Below are 18156 nucleotides of genomic sequence, written 5' to 3' on the forward strand. Positions count from 1 at the left end.
AGAAAATAAATAAAGTTACAAGATGGGCTCCCAAGTATTCATTGCAGAAAGAACCCAAGAACTGTTTTATCTCAAACTGTCATACATACATCCTTCTTGAATCATAATTAACCAGCAAATATTAAAAAGTAAAAAATATATATAGTTACAGAAAAGAACACCTATTCTGGTTAGGGATATTAGACTGAAATAAGTGAAACAAAAAGAAAAAACTCACAAATACATAAAATGCTAGGACCCTGAGTAACAATCAGGCAGACAAGTAAGTATAATCTAGAATAACCACCACGCACAACTAGAAACAATCTCATCACATTCTCCAAATTAATCTTATAATACTGTGGAAAAGAAGTTATTGAGAGCAGAAACACACACTCCAAATATTCACTTGACTAGTTCATCTTGCTAGGCCTAGACATTGTCAATAAAGGGCTATATTTAGAACCAATTTACTGCTGTTGTCTTTACAGCTCATGTACTTCGTTCAGTTTGCAGTGAATGTGTTTTTGGCAGATTCTAGCATCTTCAAATGCACAATATTTCCCTGGTACCTGGTAAACATTAGTGCTTCATCATAATTCTCTGGAAAAGATAAGCTGCTCTGCAATACGCGGTTTATAAATCTGCACTGCAGCAGACCTAGTCATCACATGTTCCACTCATAAAAATACAAGGTTGGCCCTACAGGCTAAAGTAAATCTAGACAAGCCTAAGACAAAGTCAGAGAGGACCAAGAATAAATGGTAGAAGTTAAGTGATGGGAGACAATTTCACTTAAATGTGATGACACTTAATCATATCTGTAGATAACAGTAATAACAACAACATCACTTAAATGTGATGACACTTAATCATATCTGTAGATAACAGTAATAACAACAACATAACCACAATTGTTGGGCACCCACATATCCTTTTTCTGATTTACATATACAATGTAGAATTTTATCTCCTACCATCTAGCATTATATCCTCAATACTTGACCACATCCCTCAATATTCTTTAAAAAGTTACATAGCCCAGCCAGCATGGCTCAGTGGTTGAATGTCAACCTATGAAACAGGAGGTTACGGTTGGATTCCTGGGCGGGGCACATGCCTGGGTTGCAGGCTCAATCCCTAGTGTGGGGGGGTGCAGGAGGCAGCCAATCAATGATTCTCTCTTATCACTGATGTTTCTATCTCTCTTTCCCTCTCCCTTCTTCTCTGAAATCAGTAAAAATATATTTTTTAAAAAGTTACATAGTAAGTTTCCCCATAACTGATGAGGACCAATCACCAACTCTTGAAAATCTAGGCTGTGTCCAGCTGTCAGCTATAATAAACACTTGATGAACAGCCTTTACATATATGTTGTCGTGCGCTCATATGATTATTACTGGGAGTACACTGCAGAAATAGGCTTGCTGAGTCAGAGACAGACCCACGTTGAGGCCTTCGATCTATCCTGCCGAACCGTTGGCCAGAGCACTTGAACCAATTGGCGTTTCCTGCAGCAGTAGGTGAGTGCTGCTTCACCAGCCCTGGCTATCACTCACTGTCTTTGTCAGTTTCACAGGCCAAAGATTTCATTTTGTTTAATTTGAATTTTTTTACTCCAGAATTTATTGGCCCTTCGTTTATTTATAAGTTGTCTTTATTCTTTATTTGCTTCTGAATTATTATCCTTATTGACTAGTAAGCACGCATTTATGTATCAAATATAATCACTCTGTCATGTTCCCAAACTCAAAAATCCTATCAGGATTACTTTAAACTTATTAACTGAGGAGGTGTAACATCTTTACAACACAGAGCTTCCCACCCAAGACCATGCGCTGTTTCCCCATCTGTCTTCCTTTATGTATCTCAACCAAGTGCTTCCTGTGCTGTTTCTCATAAAGGTCTTGCCCATTACTAGACACATTACAGCGTTTGTTGTTGTCGTGAAAATAATACCTTCCATCATTTTTTTCTAACTAGTTATAGCTGGTACCTGATAGAATTTTTATGAGCCTAATAATTCTTTAAAAACTCTTGGTAGGAACACACTATTCCACTTTTATCAACACCTGGTATTTGAATTTCCTCTGTGATTATTTCTAGACAAGAAGGGGCGAGAGTTGCTACAAAGAGACTGCCTACTTCTGTACTGTGAGACAGATATAATCAGAAAGATAATCTCTCTGTAGGAGTTTATAAATGTTAAGTTTTTTCCTTTACGTTACTTCATCTATTATTCACAAAACCTGTCAAAAGTGGATGGAATACTATAGGGTAATTGAGTTATTAGTCTCAGAATTTTAATGATGAAGAAACTGAGGTTCAGATCTGAATCATTTGCCTGGAGAATCTGATAAAAATGCAGCCTCTTGGCCCCTACTCCACACCTATTTCCTCTGAATCTTAGGGGTAGGGTGTGCAACCAGGGAATCTGTGTTTTTTACTCGCTCCCCTGGTGGCTGCCATGGTGCGTTTAGATCACCAAGTCAAGGTGCAGGCTAAAACCTAAAGTTTCTGCCTCTAATTTAGGTATTTATCCTACCATCCCTCAATGGCAGCTGGATTCTTGTGAGTTCCTAGCCATATATGAACATGACTAAAGGAGCTTGCATTTTTTTAAGATTTCTTTATTCAGTGGATCCTGCAAAAAGCATGCTCTGGTTTGCAGACCACAAGCCTCCACACGCAGGCTTCATTTACAATGCAGTCACTTCTTCCCAAAGTCTCAATGAAAAGACAGCTCCCTGTACTCTGTGGCTGCCGCCAGGAAGTCTGACTACTATAACTTGTAGTCACAGTGACCCACAGGACACCTAGGCAGTAGCCCTGCCCTTAGCCCTGCCTCACTGGCCTGGAGTCGGCAGCCCTGTAGCTGGTGAAAGTTGCCTGGAAAAGTGGGAAAGGGCCCCAAGCACAGAGGCCATTCAGGACAGCCACGTTTCCATGGCATCCCCTCACAACAAGCAGGCCAGCATTAGTGTAGGCTGTCATCACTGGTGACTCCATCCTGCCCCTCAGTGTCCAGGAACACTCATGGTGACCCTTTAGGAAATGCCAACGATTAATCTAGAGAAAAGAGATGCCTCAGAGAAAACCTCCAGTTTGGTTGGAGTTTAATGCACTGCCAGTCTCTCAACCCCTATTTATGGAGCTACGTGCCGGGCCCATTCTAGATGCTGGAACATGAGAATAAATAACGCACAGCACTTTATGGCCCCAGTGGGCAAGTAAGCAGGGAAAGGGGGCTTAAGGTATTTGGCGGGCATCAAAGAGGAGTTATGGAAGTGAGTTTTCCAGGTCATGGGAGTTTTCTAGGCTGACAAGTATAGGGAAAGCATTCTAGAATTTCTTTTCCCAAGAACATGGAACAGCTTAAGCAAAGGCATCATGAGTATAATAGACTGCAATCAGTCTGGGTTGTAGGACAGTAAAAAATAAGAGAGATCTGGAAAAGGTAAACCAGAAGCCAGATAACAAAGATTGCGTACACTCTTGAAGGTATTTTAATTGTCTTAGAGACGACAGAGCCACAGCTGTGGGACGGGTGGCAGTGAGGGAAAAGCAGCACAGAAGGTGGAGTCTGGAGAACGAATGTGGACCGGGAGCCCTCTGTAATGGGGGTGAGGGGCTGCAGTGAGATAGCTGCCGAGATGGGAAAGAGGAGTTAGGTTCTGGAGATATTTAGCAAGTAGAATTGGCAGGGCATGGAGACCAAGTGAATGTTGAGGAAGGGTGAGGCCAAGCAAGCCTCTGAAATTCCAGGATGTGGATGTCACGGAACCATGGCTCTGTCTTCGGTTTGGCCCCATCCCCAGTCAGTTCCAAGTCATCCCCTTCTCTTTTCCCCACACCTCTCCCTCCTCCTCTTCCATCATCAAACAAGTACTGGTGAGGAAAGATCTTTCCTGAACAGTCTCCCACACCCAGAACCAGTGCAACTTCATTCCAGCAACCTCTGTTCCCAAGTGTTATTATTTAAGAAGCCATGTGCTCCGTATGCCACCTTACATTTGTGTAAGCTTTGGTGTACAAAATTTTCATATTCATGATTTCCTCTGCTCCTCAGTAAATTCCATTCTGCCAGTAAAAAAAAAAAAAAAAAAATGGAGACATGAGGAAGCTGTGGCTTGCTCAAGGCCCCAGAGTTATTTCACAATAAGCTGAGGGCTCCAACCAGTTCTTCTGTCTTAAATTCCGGGTGGTTATAACTTGGAATAACTACACACCAAACGCCCTGTCACAACAGGCATACCTAACAGATCAAAGAAACATGACCAGGGAGGGAGATGCATGGCAGATGCATTACTCTGTTCACATGGACTCTCGTTACTGCAGGATGAATACACAGACCTCACAAAGGCAAGCCCTCAGCTCAGAGTCCGAACAGATTTTCAGGAAGCCTATGAGATTTTCTCCTCGTTCTTTGTTCTACAGAAACAGGACCTCATGTCAGCCTATCAAACAAGACTTCCCTGAGCCACGAGCAACGTTTATTTCACACACACACACACTCACACACACACAGGCTGCTGCTCAGAAAACAAGAAGCATTCTTAGCAAATAAGGGAAAAGAGCAGGCTGAGGTGAGCCATGCAGATGAGTAAGAAGGGTTTCAAGCCACATTAAGAGGACCACATATGTGGGATGGATACGGCCTCACCAGGAAGGAATTCGCCACCATTCCTGTTTATGGAAATGTATTGTTTATTTCTAGTTTCATACTGATTCCTAACTTATTTTAACTTGAGGGGGCTCTCATCCCAGAGGCTTCTTATAAAATGGTTCCTTATAAAATGTGCATGCATATTTGGGAGGTTTAAACCAGGTCACAAACACACAAAAAGCTGCCCCTAAGAGTGGACACTGAGCCAGGTGAGTAAGTCGCAGACAAGATCTTCTAGGAAGGAAGCAGAGCAGCGGATGAGGGTCAGTTCAGAGGGGGATGGGGAGGGGGAAGGTGAGTGGATGCTGCTGAAGATAGCCAATCAGCAAGTATGATGAGGGTCAGGATTGTGGGTTTCCATTTAAACTCCCATTTCTTGCCAACCCCTAGACACAGACAAGCTGCTGTGATGATTACCCCCTGACTTCTGAATAACTATAAAGAGTTTTTATGTACCTTTAGGGTAAACATGATTTGTTCATTTTTCAGGTGAGAGGGAGACATACAGAGTTGCCCAACATCTCCCCAAATGAGTAGCAAAGTAGGGACCTGAATTCAGGCGTGGAGAAAAATTATCTGAAACTTGGATATAAGGCAAAGAGCATGCAATTGTCCTTCCAATGTCCAATGTCATGCTGGGGCAGTGTTTAACTCCCTCCCCCAAGAAGTAACAATCTAGGATAATATACCTTCATTTGATTCTACTATTAACTAAAAGCTTAGACTTCCTGAAGCTGCATGCTAACTTGTAAATCTTGTTGGGTAGAGATGCCAATAGTTACTGTTTAGTATAAAAGAAAACACAAAGGCTATCTTTTCCACAGGACAATAACCAGTTCTTTATTGAATGTAGCCATCTTGTTCTAACATTTTGCTTTTTAAGTACCTATCTATGCCGGCTTCCTCAAAATGCCCTTTGAACAAGATTCATCATCTTACTGGTCCTCTCATTATTGAGTTAATAAATCTTTGACATACCCTCACCCTATATTTCCATGAGAGTCATGTTATTAACTTTCTTAAAATTCTATTTCTTGCTATGTCTATAACCTAGTGTTTCTTCCTCCAAAATAGCACCTTGACGGTACTACATCCACACACCTCATCAGGCCTGCCTCATTCTACCTGCCAAATAGAATACACTCGGCATGAGTGATGCAGTCAGCGGGCTATATGCTGGGAATGGAAGGGCACTTCGAGGCTTCCTCCTAATTGGCTTGACATTTCCAGCCTTCGAGTTTTCAGGATTCATCATATATTCACAATATTGATTTCAAAAGCCCATTCTTGGCAGCTGAATGGGCCAGCAAGGAAGGGGCTTTGAACCAGGTTCCTATTGCTGCTGATGGGCTAGACGGGTGGGCTGGGCTGGCTTACAGGGAATGACCAACACGTCCTCATCCTGCAAATGACACGCGGTTTTGTGAGGTGGCCGACATGCTGAGGGGAGTCAGTTCTCCCTGGGTGAAAGAAATCAAAGCCAGGGCTTAGATTTCACTCCAACTCACAGAGGCCACTTCAAATCTGCACAGAGAAGAAACACAAGGAAGCGAAAGGTTTACAAAGAAGGCCTTCATTTTACATCCTTAACGGGTCACTGACAACTTTTCCCACTTTGTGGAGAGAACCGTCTGAGCATGTCATATGACCCACTCTCTTTAAAACCTCTCCAAACTCGGAAACAGTGCTAATAGTCTGAGAAGAGAAGGTGATCTGGGATTTTAGCCTGACCACTGTCTGCCAGGCAGATTTGCTGGCTGCAGGCACTTCCCGGCAGTCAGTGCCTTGCCGGGAGCCTCAAGCTGCAGGTCTGCACAGTTTGAAGGACTCTCCTCTGCCTGAGTTGCCCCTGGTGCTCCATTTCTGTGTTCAGCATCTACTACGCTTACCAGGATGTGTGCCACGTACTGTGTGGGACATGGGGTATGGGAATCCTGTCCTCAGGGGTCTTCCTGTCCAGTGGGAGATATAAGACAAAGATCTAAATAGCTACCGTTTAAGACAGAAAGTGACCAGTAATTCACAAATATTAAGACTCTACTATGTGCCAGTTAATGTGCACTGGGTGTACAGTGGAGAGCAAGACAGACTTGTCCTCAGAAGAGGTTTAATAAGCATTTGCTGAAGGAGAGAAAAGAACAGTTGTTCGTCACCCGCTATGGATGGGCCAGGCTGTGTGCCAGGCATTTTCTCATTTAATTTCCTTCTCACAAGTCCTCACCTTGGTAGGCAGTGTTATCCCCATTTTTAACAAATAAGGAAACAGGGGCTCAGAGATGTTAGGTGACTTTCCCAAGGTCACGCAGACAGCGAATAGCAAAGGTAGGATTGTAATGAGACCCACCTGACTTAAAAGATCCTGCTCTTTCGGCCTCACTACATTTACTATTAGCACTTTAGGGCACACCTGCCTTCTGTGCTCCTGTGGCTGATTCATTTCCAAACTGAGGGGCCTCAGAGGACACTGCAGCCTGTTGGCAACAATAAGGCCTCCACTGCTAGTCCAAGATAAGGGCTCACAAAGCCATTTGGATAACCCACATCTGTGATTAACACTCGGATGGGTCTCTGGCTGTCCCTAGATGTTCTCTAGCATCAACTGTGCGATCCACTTATCTTCCTTCCGATAAAATGGGAAAATGAAAGGGCAGAGAAGAGAGAATAAAAGTGATTTCCAGAGACAGGGGCACAAGCTCTGCTCCCTTCCCTTCGATTCCTCCAGCAGAGCTGGGCAAGCACACAGAGGAGACAGACACTACGCAGCAGAGCTGAAAATCACACCACTCCTACCCCAACATGTCATCCTCCATCTTCCCGCCATTTGCCAGAACCCAAGGAAATTGTTTTCATTCCTTCTCTTTCACTTTCTTGGGGGGAAGGAGGGGGGAGAGAGAACTGGAGGCTTCCATTGATAAACAAAGCCTTCGGAATAAAGGCTACATTAGTGAGTCAGCCTAGCCCCACCCTGCACGCCCACCTCTTCTGCCCCATCTCCCCATGCACCCCAGGGAGCTAGTGCGCCACCCCTTGCCCCGCCCCCAGCACACCCTGGTAGCTCCTGCACCGCCCTCGTCCCTTCTGCCAATGCACCTTGGGTAACGTGTGCCCATCCTGGGGACTGAGCTCACACACCTCCTCCGGAAAGCCTTCTCCGACCGCGCTTCAGCAGTGCGCGTGCGCACACCCAGCAGTGCCCCTCTGGTGCTCCCACGCCCCACTGCACGCACACGCACATGTACGTACACGCACGTGCGCACGCACGCACAGTACTACCCCTCCTGCGAGCTCCCACGCCTCTCCACGCTGCCCTGGCATGGCGTTCGCTATGTTGCAGCGTGCCCACGCCTTGCTGGTAACCCCTCCTCTCCAGCTCGTCCAGTCTAGGGAGGACCAGGGCCTCAAACACCCCTGCAGGGCGGGAAGGCCGGAGGGAAAAGAAGGCTCTCGGCCCGCAGCCCACCCTTCCTGGGCTGGCGCTGGCCCCGAAGCTGCCAAGGGAGAACAGGGTGAGGCCTGAGGACCAGCAGGCTGGAGGGCATGGTTCTCTGAGAAACCCCGAGCAGGAGCTTCAGGCCTCCAGTGGCAAAGGTCGGAGCCATGGCTCAGGAATATTTGCGGTTCTCGGGGGAGCCTGGGGGTGACTCGGCTTCCAGGGCTTGCACCACAGGAGGCTCTGGGCCTGTAGGTCGTGGCATGGTCCAAGGGGGTCCCTGGAACAGCTGCCCCTGACCTGCATGTCCTGGGCTTGGTAGAGGTAGGAAATTCCTGGAAATGGCTGGCTTTCTTCCCTGTGTTCCTGATCCATAACTAGGTAGTGAATTGGCCACGAAAGAAAGCATTTAGGCAGATTTCAGGAACATATGGCTGGACTTAAGCAAAAGTATTCAAGAAGAGAGAAACAGAACAGGACAGAGTTCCGGGCCACGACGACTCACCTTCACTTCCATCACTGGCCTGGCGTTTGGAAGGAAGTAAAAATGTTTGAAATCCCTTCTGTCAGTGTTGTCCCCAGGGTTGGATGGAGCCGGGTTCATCACTTTAAAGTACACGTTTAAAAGCTGAGTGGCTACAGCGATGTTATCAAACTTAACACATGATGACCTGTGTAGATTTAAAAAAAAAAAAAAATTTTCCCAGTGTTTGTGGAGTCAGTGCTTTTAAACAAGTGCTTTGCAAAGAATGAGCCACTTAAGAAGTACTTTGCATACATGTAGCCCATCAACCTGAAAACAAATAAAAGTAAAATCAATACCAAATCAGCAGCTGAGCAGCAGACTGGAGAATTTGGCTGGCATATGTTGGAGATAGGGTTTTAACCATCTGCACGCCATAAGCATCTATAGACGCAAGCGGTGGACCTTTTTTAATTAAATTCAAAATATCGTGGCAGTTAACTGGTTAAAAGGTTGCTAATTCAGCCCTGGCTGTGTAGCTCAGTTGGTTAGAGTGTCATCCCCGATATGCCAGGGTTGTGGGTTTGATCCCCAGTCAGGGCGCATACAAGAAGCTACCAATGAATGCATAAATAGGTGGGGCAACAACTAGATCTCTCTCTAGCTCTATCTCCCTCTCACTCTAAAATCAATAAATAAAAATAAAAGATTGCTAATTCAGTTTCCCTTTCATTTCCTGCATAGCTAATGGAGGCATCTTTACATTGTATTTGCAGTTCTTAATCAAATAGGAAAAATCACATTCTCCTTTATTATTTTATATCCTTTTTCCAAAGAGAAATTAAATTTTTTTTTTTTTTGGAAATCTAAGTTTGCTCTTTCTACTCACCAAGAGAAGTGTATTATGCATTCAATCTGTTCAATCTCAGTTTAGTTTCAAGTTGAGACTCTATTTCATTTCCAGACATGTACAGAGTGGATGGTATCCCTCTATTCTCATTTTTGGATACAATTGCTTGGCAAAGCAGTAAGCCTGCTGGGTAAATCAAACTGTCCACTTTTCACTCTACATACACCTTTAGGTATGTGAAACTGAACCCATACAACATGTCCTCCTGCAAATAAGGTTCAAAATTGTAATGAATCAGTTGAGCTAAAGCACGGGAATATTCAATTTAAGAAACTTTTTAAAATAAATATGAAGTCCATCTTGTTTCATTATTTGCTTTGCCTTAGAGATTATAAAATATGCAGGTGGGTTAATATTCTTTGTTTTGGGGGTTTTATTAACATTTCAAAGACAGATAAAAACAGAGATTTCTAACAGAGAGATTGCTTACACAATTCTGTGTCCTGAAAGGTGGCTCAAACAAATGAAATGAAAAAATAACCTAACCAATAAAAAGTTCAGCATTTTTTTCCCTTCAGGAGCTTGATATTCTAGGGCTTAATAAGAATCAATGAGAAGTCTACAGAGTGCCTTAGTGTCACCAATAATATTCATCTTGATATCATTGTAATTAACCTAGTTATTAATAACAGGAAAAAAGCAAAGGGAAGGCCAAGTATTATAGGCATATCATTTGGGCAGCTTTGCCAGGAAGCTACAATTTTACACTCCCCAGGGGTCCAGCAAGGGAAGATAGACAAATGCCCAGTAAAGTTGGGGTGACATAGGGAGGGTACTTTCCTGTCAGTCACACCTGGAATAGGTCATTGGCCAGAATGGGTGTGGCCACTGCAAGGGCAAGAAATTTGGAATATTTAATCCCCTGAACAAAGAAGTTCTCTCTCTTTGTTCTCTTGGGACTCTTTTGGGTCCCAAGACCCAAATGAACTAATGGACTGAAACTAGCCTGATGCTGAACTGGACCCGGCTGCAACATGGAAAGGAAACTCTGGGCACTGGCTTTGCTTTTAGCTCTACTAAAACCCCAACTATACTTCTTCCAGGACTGGATTAAGGGAGATGGGACTTTAGGAACCCAGGGATGTAATTCCATGCAAATAAAAATCACTCATCTTCACATGCAAGTCTCAGAAAATTCTTTTTCTCCAGATATCATAAGGTCTCCAACCCTGGCAGTCAGTGGGAAAATGATACCCCAACTTCCCCCAATAACAATCTCATTTGAAAAATTTGGACTTGGCTAGCCATCCACTCTTACTGCAGCCCAAGGCTGTCTTTCATTTGGAAATCATGCTGTCATCTTGGTTTAGAATATACATGGATGAGGCATATGCTTATCCTCGCTGCCCAAAGAGATGTTGGCATGGAGAAATGTGAAGGCTCCCGATTGAAGCTTGTATTTATGGACTCTCCTCTTCTCTTCTCCCCTAGTTACTGTGACCGTGGGAGACAAGCAACACTTGCTCGGACTGTATGACACGGCAGGACAGGTATATTTTTATTATCTTGATTTATTATTATCTTGATTTATTTTTATTATATTGGTTCGTTCAATAGATAGTACCTCTTCTGATCATTGGGGGCAAATTTATTATCTACCTAAATGACAACCAAAGCATATTCTTAGTATCTTAAAAATATTTATAATTACAAAAAACTAAACCATTACATGATTCAAGATGTTAATAGGCAAATAATAATTCATTCATTGATTGATGACTAACAATAACCAAAATAATGTATTTGGCCAAGACTCTCAAGTTCTTCCTACCCATATCAATTCCAGATCTAGGATTACTGAGTCAATTTCAAGTTTGAGTTTCACCCATTATATTTTTGCACTATATTCTTTGCCCACCCTTTATTTGAATTGCCTAATGAGCTGTGAAAAGGTTCCAAATGAGATAGGGGATAGTGAGTGAGGGGTAGGAAGAAGACAGAGTAAGTGTTGGGAGAAAGAAAAGCCAGAACTAGATGTTTTCCAAAAGTGAATAATTAGAAGTTGACTCTCAGTTCTCTAAGATTTTTGAAATATCCTCACTCTGTCAGATATGTTTCCTCAAGTTGGAAAACCGGGCCGACCATTAACTTAAAGCAATGAACTAGAACTCTCCACACTTAATCAGTTAGCACATGCTCTGCTTGGTGAAAATGCCACCTTAACTTTCTTTCAAAACACCCCATACTCCATTATGAAAAGTTTCTAATGTTGTAAGTTCATGGGTTGGAGAGGATGTGGTTAAGCAATTGATAGCTGTGGGCCAATTTCTTTGATAGAGCTTTTGTTACCATATGTCTTGGGTCATTTATTAAGGTCAAAATCAGTGGGTTGTTTAGTTTTACATCTTAAGTCCTTTGGAGTGAACATCTGACCATGCTCTTTCCCTCTGTGAGTTTCCTGGTAATTGTTATTTATAGTTATACATTTGTCTAGGCCTTCCCCTGCCCTCCCTCCCCCCCAATTATCTGGTTATATGTCTTTCTGCTCAACTTGAAAGCTCTTTACTAGAAAAAAAAAAAGTAAATGGAATTTTATTGGGGATTTCGGTAGTCATTTGCAAGGACCACGGTATAAATGTCTGTGGGACATCAAAGGCTAATGTTGGGCAGGGCTAGGAAGTGGGGAACCTAGAGAATCTAGCTCCAGACTCAAGGCTTCTAAGAGCATCCAGTTTCCCCTCATCAGCAGATGGCTATTTGGGCCATCTACTCTCAGGAAGTGGGACCTCACAGTAATACCAAGACACAGAACTAGGACAGGATACCCCCAGATGCCCAATATGGGAAAATTGGTTTGTCTCCTCTGCGCTAAGTACAGGGGCCTCAGTGCAGCTCATACTTGGCTACTCCTCCACCAGCAAGAAGGGTACGCTGCTCTTTGGTCTGGAGTTGCCAAACTCAATCACATAATCATTGGGGTGTCCCCCTTCGTCAGGGACTCACAGCCTTAAAGAAAGAGGAGTTTACACCCTTCTCCCCTATAGTCAGATTTTATAGATAGTAAATCCAGTTTGAAAAGTTCTGTACAGCAAGAATTATTGCCTGACTCTGAAACCTGTTTCCCGTGCCTTCTAAAAAGTGCTCTGTGCCCCTCATGCCCTCCCTCTTGTATAGCAGTCCATGCAATTGTTAGCTTCTGTGTGTTAATTGTCCCCAGAACAACCTCTCCAGGCCTCTATTTAATTTCAAATTCAATAAAATGGCTTAAAAGCGCATGTGGAGTTCAATTCTTCTTTCCCACTGCTCTGTCCTTTTTAGGAAAAAAAAAAAATGTAGACAATACTAGTATAGGAGTTGAAGCTCTAAGGCAGTGCAAAAATATCTTTAAACACCAAACTGAAGAAAGCAGAATGACCTAAACCTCTGACACAGGGGAAAGGGATGAGCACGGATAAAATATAACAACAAATGGTTTTAGGTATTTCTTCAACTTAACTTTCACTTTAATGTTTTCCAGCAGCTACTTTGAAAGCTCGGAGGTAGACAAGGCTCATAGGGGAACATAAAACACGAGGAAAAAGAATCAGAACATGTCTTACGTTTTCCTCTAGGCCTCAAATTCTATGGTTAGGAACTTTAAAAGATGACTCCAAGAGCCCTGGCCGAGTGGTTCAGTTGGTTGGGCATCATCCTGTGCATCACAAGGTTGTGGGATCTGTTTCCAATCAGGGCATTTGCATTTCCAAGGACCTAGGCTGTGGGTTTGATCCCAACAGGGGTGCGTGCAGGAGGCAACCAATTAATGTCCTTCTCTCTCTCCCTTCCTCTCTTTTGAAAATCAATGGGAAATATCCTCAGGTGAGGATTAAAAATAAAAAAGGTGACTCCAAGAAAGGCTAAAAGAAATCGAGTAATTAAGCCAAATGATTTGAAGCTAGACCTAAGGGAAACCTTTCAGCAGTAAAGAATTATTAAATGTTGAAATTCGTTACTCTAAGGATGACAGGTAGTTCATTTTGTAGACCAGTTGGCAAACTTGAACAGGCATCACAATCACACAAAAACCAGCCACTGGGCCCCAGCCCCAGTTTCTTGTTCTACAGGTAGAGCTCAAGAATTTGCATTTCTCGCATGTTTCCTGGTGATACTGCTACTGGTCTGTACACCATCCTTGTCACTCAAAGTATGGTCCAATGACCAGCAGCATCAATGTCACCAGTGACCCTATTAGGAATGCAGATCTCAGGCCCCAACTCCACCTACTACATTCTAAAATTTATTTTTAAAAGGTCCCCAGGTGATTCATGTGCACATTAAAATTTGAAAACCACTCCTCTAGAAGTCCTTGGTGGTTGAGGCATGGTCCCTAGTGTTAGGAAGAGGTGGTGAAAAATATTACCTGAGTTGATTCCCATGGTTCTATGACTCTGCCAATCAGTCTTTATAACAAATTTAATTTAGAAGCATTGTCCCAAAATTTCCACTCCCTGCCTCAGATAGAGTAGTCACCCTCCTCAGTTATATCCTAATAATGTTGCTGCAGTCATGTGGCTAAGGAACATCTATAACAAACTCAAAAATACTCATTTGGCCAGAGTTGCTAGTAAGAAAGAGCCGTGATCTCAAACTTGATTCCTTTTTGAACCACAAAAAGGAAATAAGTCTCTGAGCCCGGCTATAGAGTTCCCAGCAAGATGGCTTGCTGTGCATAATTTTATTTCATGAATAAACCAAGGAGCAGTGTCCCTCATCTTTGCTTGAGCTAACTCTGGGTCAGAATTAATGAAACCATCCTCAAAAAGCACGTGTTCTGGAAGGTAAATTGATAGGAACTCATTATTTCTACCCTCAAAGTTACCCCTGAACAAATCTTTTGACCTGGTTTCCACCACTTGGCCGCATTTCGTTGGCCTTGGGCAGAACTGAGACCTTAACCCAGCCCTGACAAGCCAGCCAAGCATTTGCTTTATAAAAACAGTTCATAATGAAGTCACACACATACACTGCCAGCACATGGCAGCTGCTGTTAGGCATTAGCTCTCTCCCCAAAGCCTGAAACAAACTAATATTTGGACTTGGAGTAGAGTCTTTTACAAACAGTCTTCAGAACTCCGCTTCATCTGTTAGAATTCCAAATATTAGGTTAGGCCAGGGATTTTCAACCCTTTTCATCTCATAAACTAATTACCAGAATTCTGCGGCACATCGAAGACTATACTTTTTGCCGATCTGACAAAAAATAAGTGTAATTTTGATTCAGCTACACTGGACAACTGTTGTTGTGTTGGCTTTTATCACTTTTTTATTTGACAATCTAAGGGGAAAGTGTCAGTGCCCCTGACTAACTAGTCAGGTATTGCATGTTTTAAAAATACTTGCAGCACACCAGTTGAAAATCACTGGGTTAGACAATGAAACGAGGGCTGTTTCTCAGGGTGACTCTGCATGCTGCCCCTCAGCTCACACTGGGGAGGCAATAAGGCCAGGCCTGGGAGCCAGATCCCTCTAGGTCTTGCCGCCTCATCCTGTCCGGCACATGCCCCTAGGAGTGTATTTCTGAGCGTCTCTCTGAAAGGGATCTCTTGAGTTCAGGTCTTTGGCTCAGCTTCAAAGAATCCGAGAGCCAACTTTTCCATGACGTGCTTGCAGGCCAGTTGTTTAGAGTGCATCGTGAGAGACCCATGGAGAGCAGGATGCTGGGGTGGGGATGCTGGAGCAACGCCTGGCCCTTCGCAGGCTGAGGAATGCCAAGCTAGAAGAGGGGTCTTTCCCAGGTCATGGCTCTGCGCCCAGCCTCCTCCCACCCCCTTCCCACCACCCAGAGTGGAGCCAGCCATGGTACTAAGACGTCTTGCCTCCTTCTCTGAGTAGGCCCTGGCTTACATATGGGCAAAGCGCTGCTCAAATTGAGGCCTCTCGGACCAAACTCCAGGATGGACATATCTCAAGGCAACATCTGCAAAAGTGGCTGTTAGTGGCGCTGCCAGAGAGGAACAAGAATCTTTTGGTGTCAGGAGTCTGGTTCTCAGCAGGGTACATCCCAGAGTTCCCTGCATGCAAGCCCCGCAGGATCGGCATGTGGGCAAGCACAGAATGGGTGTGTCACTGAGAAACCGCAGCCCACGGCAGCTTATCCGTCACCAGTGACCATGGGCGCGTGGGAGCAGGAAGGCTGTCAGCTGCACGCCTCAGCCAGGGCTGCTCTAGCCCTGATTTCTGAAGGCCCCTTTCCCCAATGGGCTGCAGAGACATGGGACAGGCCGGGGGGCAAGTACAGCTGGGGTTCATTAATGGCAACCCAGGGTCTACTTGGAAGGACGTCAGTCTTCCTTCGCTGTTGGCTCACCCAGTGGGGCCATCTGGAGAACAGACCCTGGCATCAATCCTCCATGGAAAGTTTGCCTAAAACCTCAAAATAATTGTTTTTCCTCAACGAGTAACTCACCCTTTCTTGATCACACGCATCTTACTGTGGTTTTAGAAGTGTGCAAATTGGGGGTTAGATAGCAGTTCCCCCACCTGACAACCTTAGGACACGATCTTACTTCCCCCCCAATTTTGAAAAGCGAATCTGTAGAGACATTGAATCAGAGTTTCGACCAGAGCATGTAAACATTTGGGTCTCATTACTACTCAGTTTAGAAAACGCTCATTTCAGATTCAGCCCTGCTATCCGATGAGGATAAGGACACTGCAGCGATCGTTGGCACGGGATGGAGGGTGGACTCTTGACTACTAAAGAGCTTACTACATTCAGGGCTCTGTTCTGAGTGGCCCACAAATATTAACACATTTTATACCCATCAGAGTCCTCTGAGGCCAACACTATTGCCAACCAGTTTATAGATGAAGAAACTGAGGCAGAGAGAACTTACCCAAGGCTACACAGTAGTCACCGGGCAGGGTGAGATTTGAACCCAGAGAATGTGCCTCCCTAGCCCATGCTCTTAAGCGCTGTGCTGCACTCCCGCCCTAGGTATGTTGCCCAGATTTTCCAAGCCAAGCCTGAGAGCTATGAGTGTGTTTTTGGGATAACATGAGAATGAGACTTGTGCTGAAAATCTGGGATAAATGTCACTCAACCCAAGAAGACTTGGAAGCAGATTCCTACTTCCAATTGACCGGGAGCTAAGAGAGGTGGAAGGAATGTGCGATGCACTGTCCTTGCCACTCCAAGTGTGGTCCCTGGACCAGCAGGGTCAGTGTGACCTGGGAAGTGGTTAGAAATGCAAACTCTTGGGCTTCATCCCAGACCTGCTGCTGAATAAGAATCTGCACTTTAACAAGATCCCGGGGGATTCAAATGTGCGTAAAGTCTGAGGAGGGCTGGTCTAATGGCTTCGCTCACCACCTGTGCCATTTGATGCTAAGGCGGTCCCTGAACTTTTCTAATACTCACCCACAGTCCTCCCAGAGCACCAGGCGTGCCTTCAAACCACACACTCTCCTGCCTTTGGGGTGAAGTTAGGTGGGAAGTACAAAGCCTACCTTGCCCCAAATCTCTCCCTAACATCTCCCCCCCGCCCCCGCCCCAATTTTCCACCCCTACCCTCACCCCAGCCTCTTTGTCCACTTTAACCCTCCAAAGCCCCATTTGAGTTGTTCTTTTAGATTAAAACACTATCCCTTCAAGAAGCACTCAAGCACTGGTCTTCCACTCTTACCAGTAATTTCAAATACCGGCTAGACTTTTTATCCACTCCTCTCAGCCCCTTTACACCACCTCAACCTCCAATCTAGGCTCTCAATGTGCTCCATCACAAATAAAAATAAAAATCACTTAAGTTATCAGCTGGTACACATTCAAATCCCTCCACCTCCCACTGCCCTGCTCTCAGTGCCAGGAGATGCTCCTGTTATTCATCCCCAGCCCCTGCCACATTTCACAGCTCTGGCCAGTGGCAAGTGGGGGCTGAAAGAGCCCAGGCCGCCCAGGTGTGAGGCTTCTTTAAAGGTATGTTTGCGCTATCGTCCCAATACAGTCACTTAGACAATCTGGCTAGGCTGGGGTTTCTTAAACTACAAAATTGGCTGGGGGGAAAGGGAAGCATGGTAACCTGTGTTTCTGAAACGTGATGCCACAGAGTCACCTGGAGGGCACACAGAGACACACATGGTGCAGCACCCCCTCCCCCAGAGCCTCCGCTCCGGGGCCTGGAGTGGACATGCCTACCACGCTCCCAAGTGATGCCAATGCTGCTGGTCGGAGACTATGCTTTTGGGAGCCACGGTACTGACTGTCAGATCATTCAGTCAAGTCAAGATTCTCATTATTCTATGATCATGGAGCTAACAAAGGACAAGAAATACTTCACCCATCTCGCTTCCACATAAATTGAATTGTTTCCCATATTTTCCTTTCTTTCCCCCAACTGGATTGACAATTCTTATTCACTTTCTATAGTTCATATAGCATCCTTACCAGTGACAGACGTTCAGGAGGCAATTAATACATCTTTTTAAAGGGAATAACCCAGCAAGACTAACGTTTCCACAGAAGAGAGATCAGAATACAGAGCAGGATAAGGTCCAATGAAGGACACGATCAGAAGCCCCTCAGCTGGAGGGACTCATTTGATAGCTTCTGGGTACAAAGTCAAATAAACGTGATCCTTTCCGACTACCAGTTATTTGCTCCTACCTCATCTAGCTGTGACATTCCTCCCAGTTGTTCTGTTTTTTGGCTTTGAGGTTTTAAATATACAGTGTTTGCTGCCATCTGGTGGTATTTTTCTAATAGATGCAGGCCATGAAATAGATGACTATAC

General features: G+C 44.5%; 1 protein-coding gene across 2 annotated transcripts in view; it reads left to right on the forward strand.

Moving 5' to 3' along the window:
* The window catches only part of RHOJ (ras homolog family member J), an 80774-nt gene that overhangs the window by 46397 nt on the left and 16221 nt on the right, over nucleotides 1-18156 (forward strand). For both annotated transcript variants that reach the window (XM_079767986.1, XM_079767987.1), the window contains exon 2: nucleotides 10880-10938. In XM_079767986.1, the coding sequence (XP_079624112.1) occupies nucleotides 10880-10938 (59 nt within the window). The remainder of the gene's footprint in view (nucleotides 1-10879; nucleotides 10939-18156) is intronic.

This window comes from Cnephaeus nilssonii (genome assembly GCF_951640355.1).
Source record: "Cnephaeus nilssonii genome assembly, chromosome: 4".
NCBI lineage: Eukaryota > Metazoa > Chordata > Mammalia > Chiroptera > Vespertilionidae > Cnephaeus > Cnephaeus nilssonii.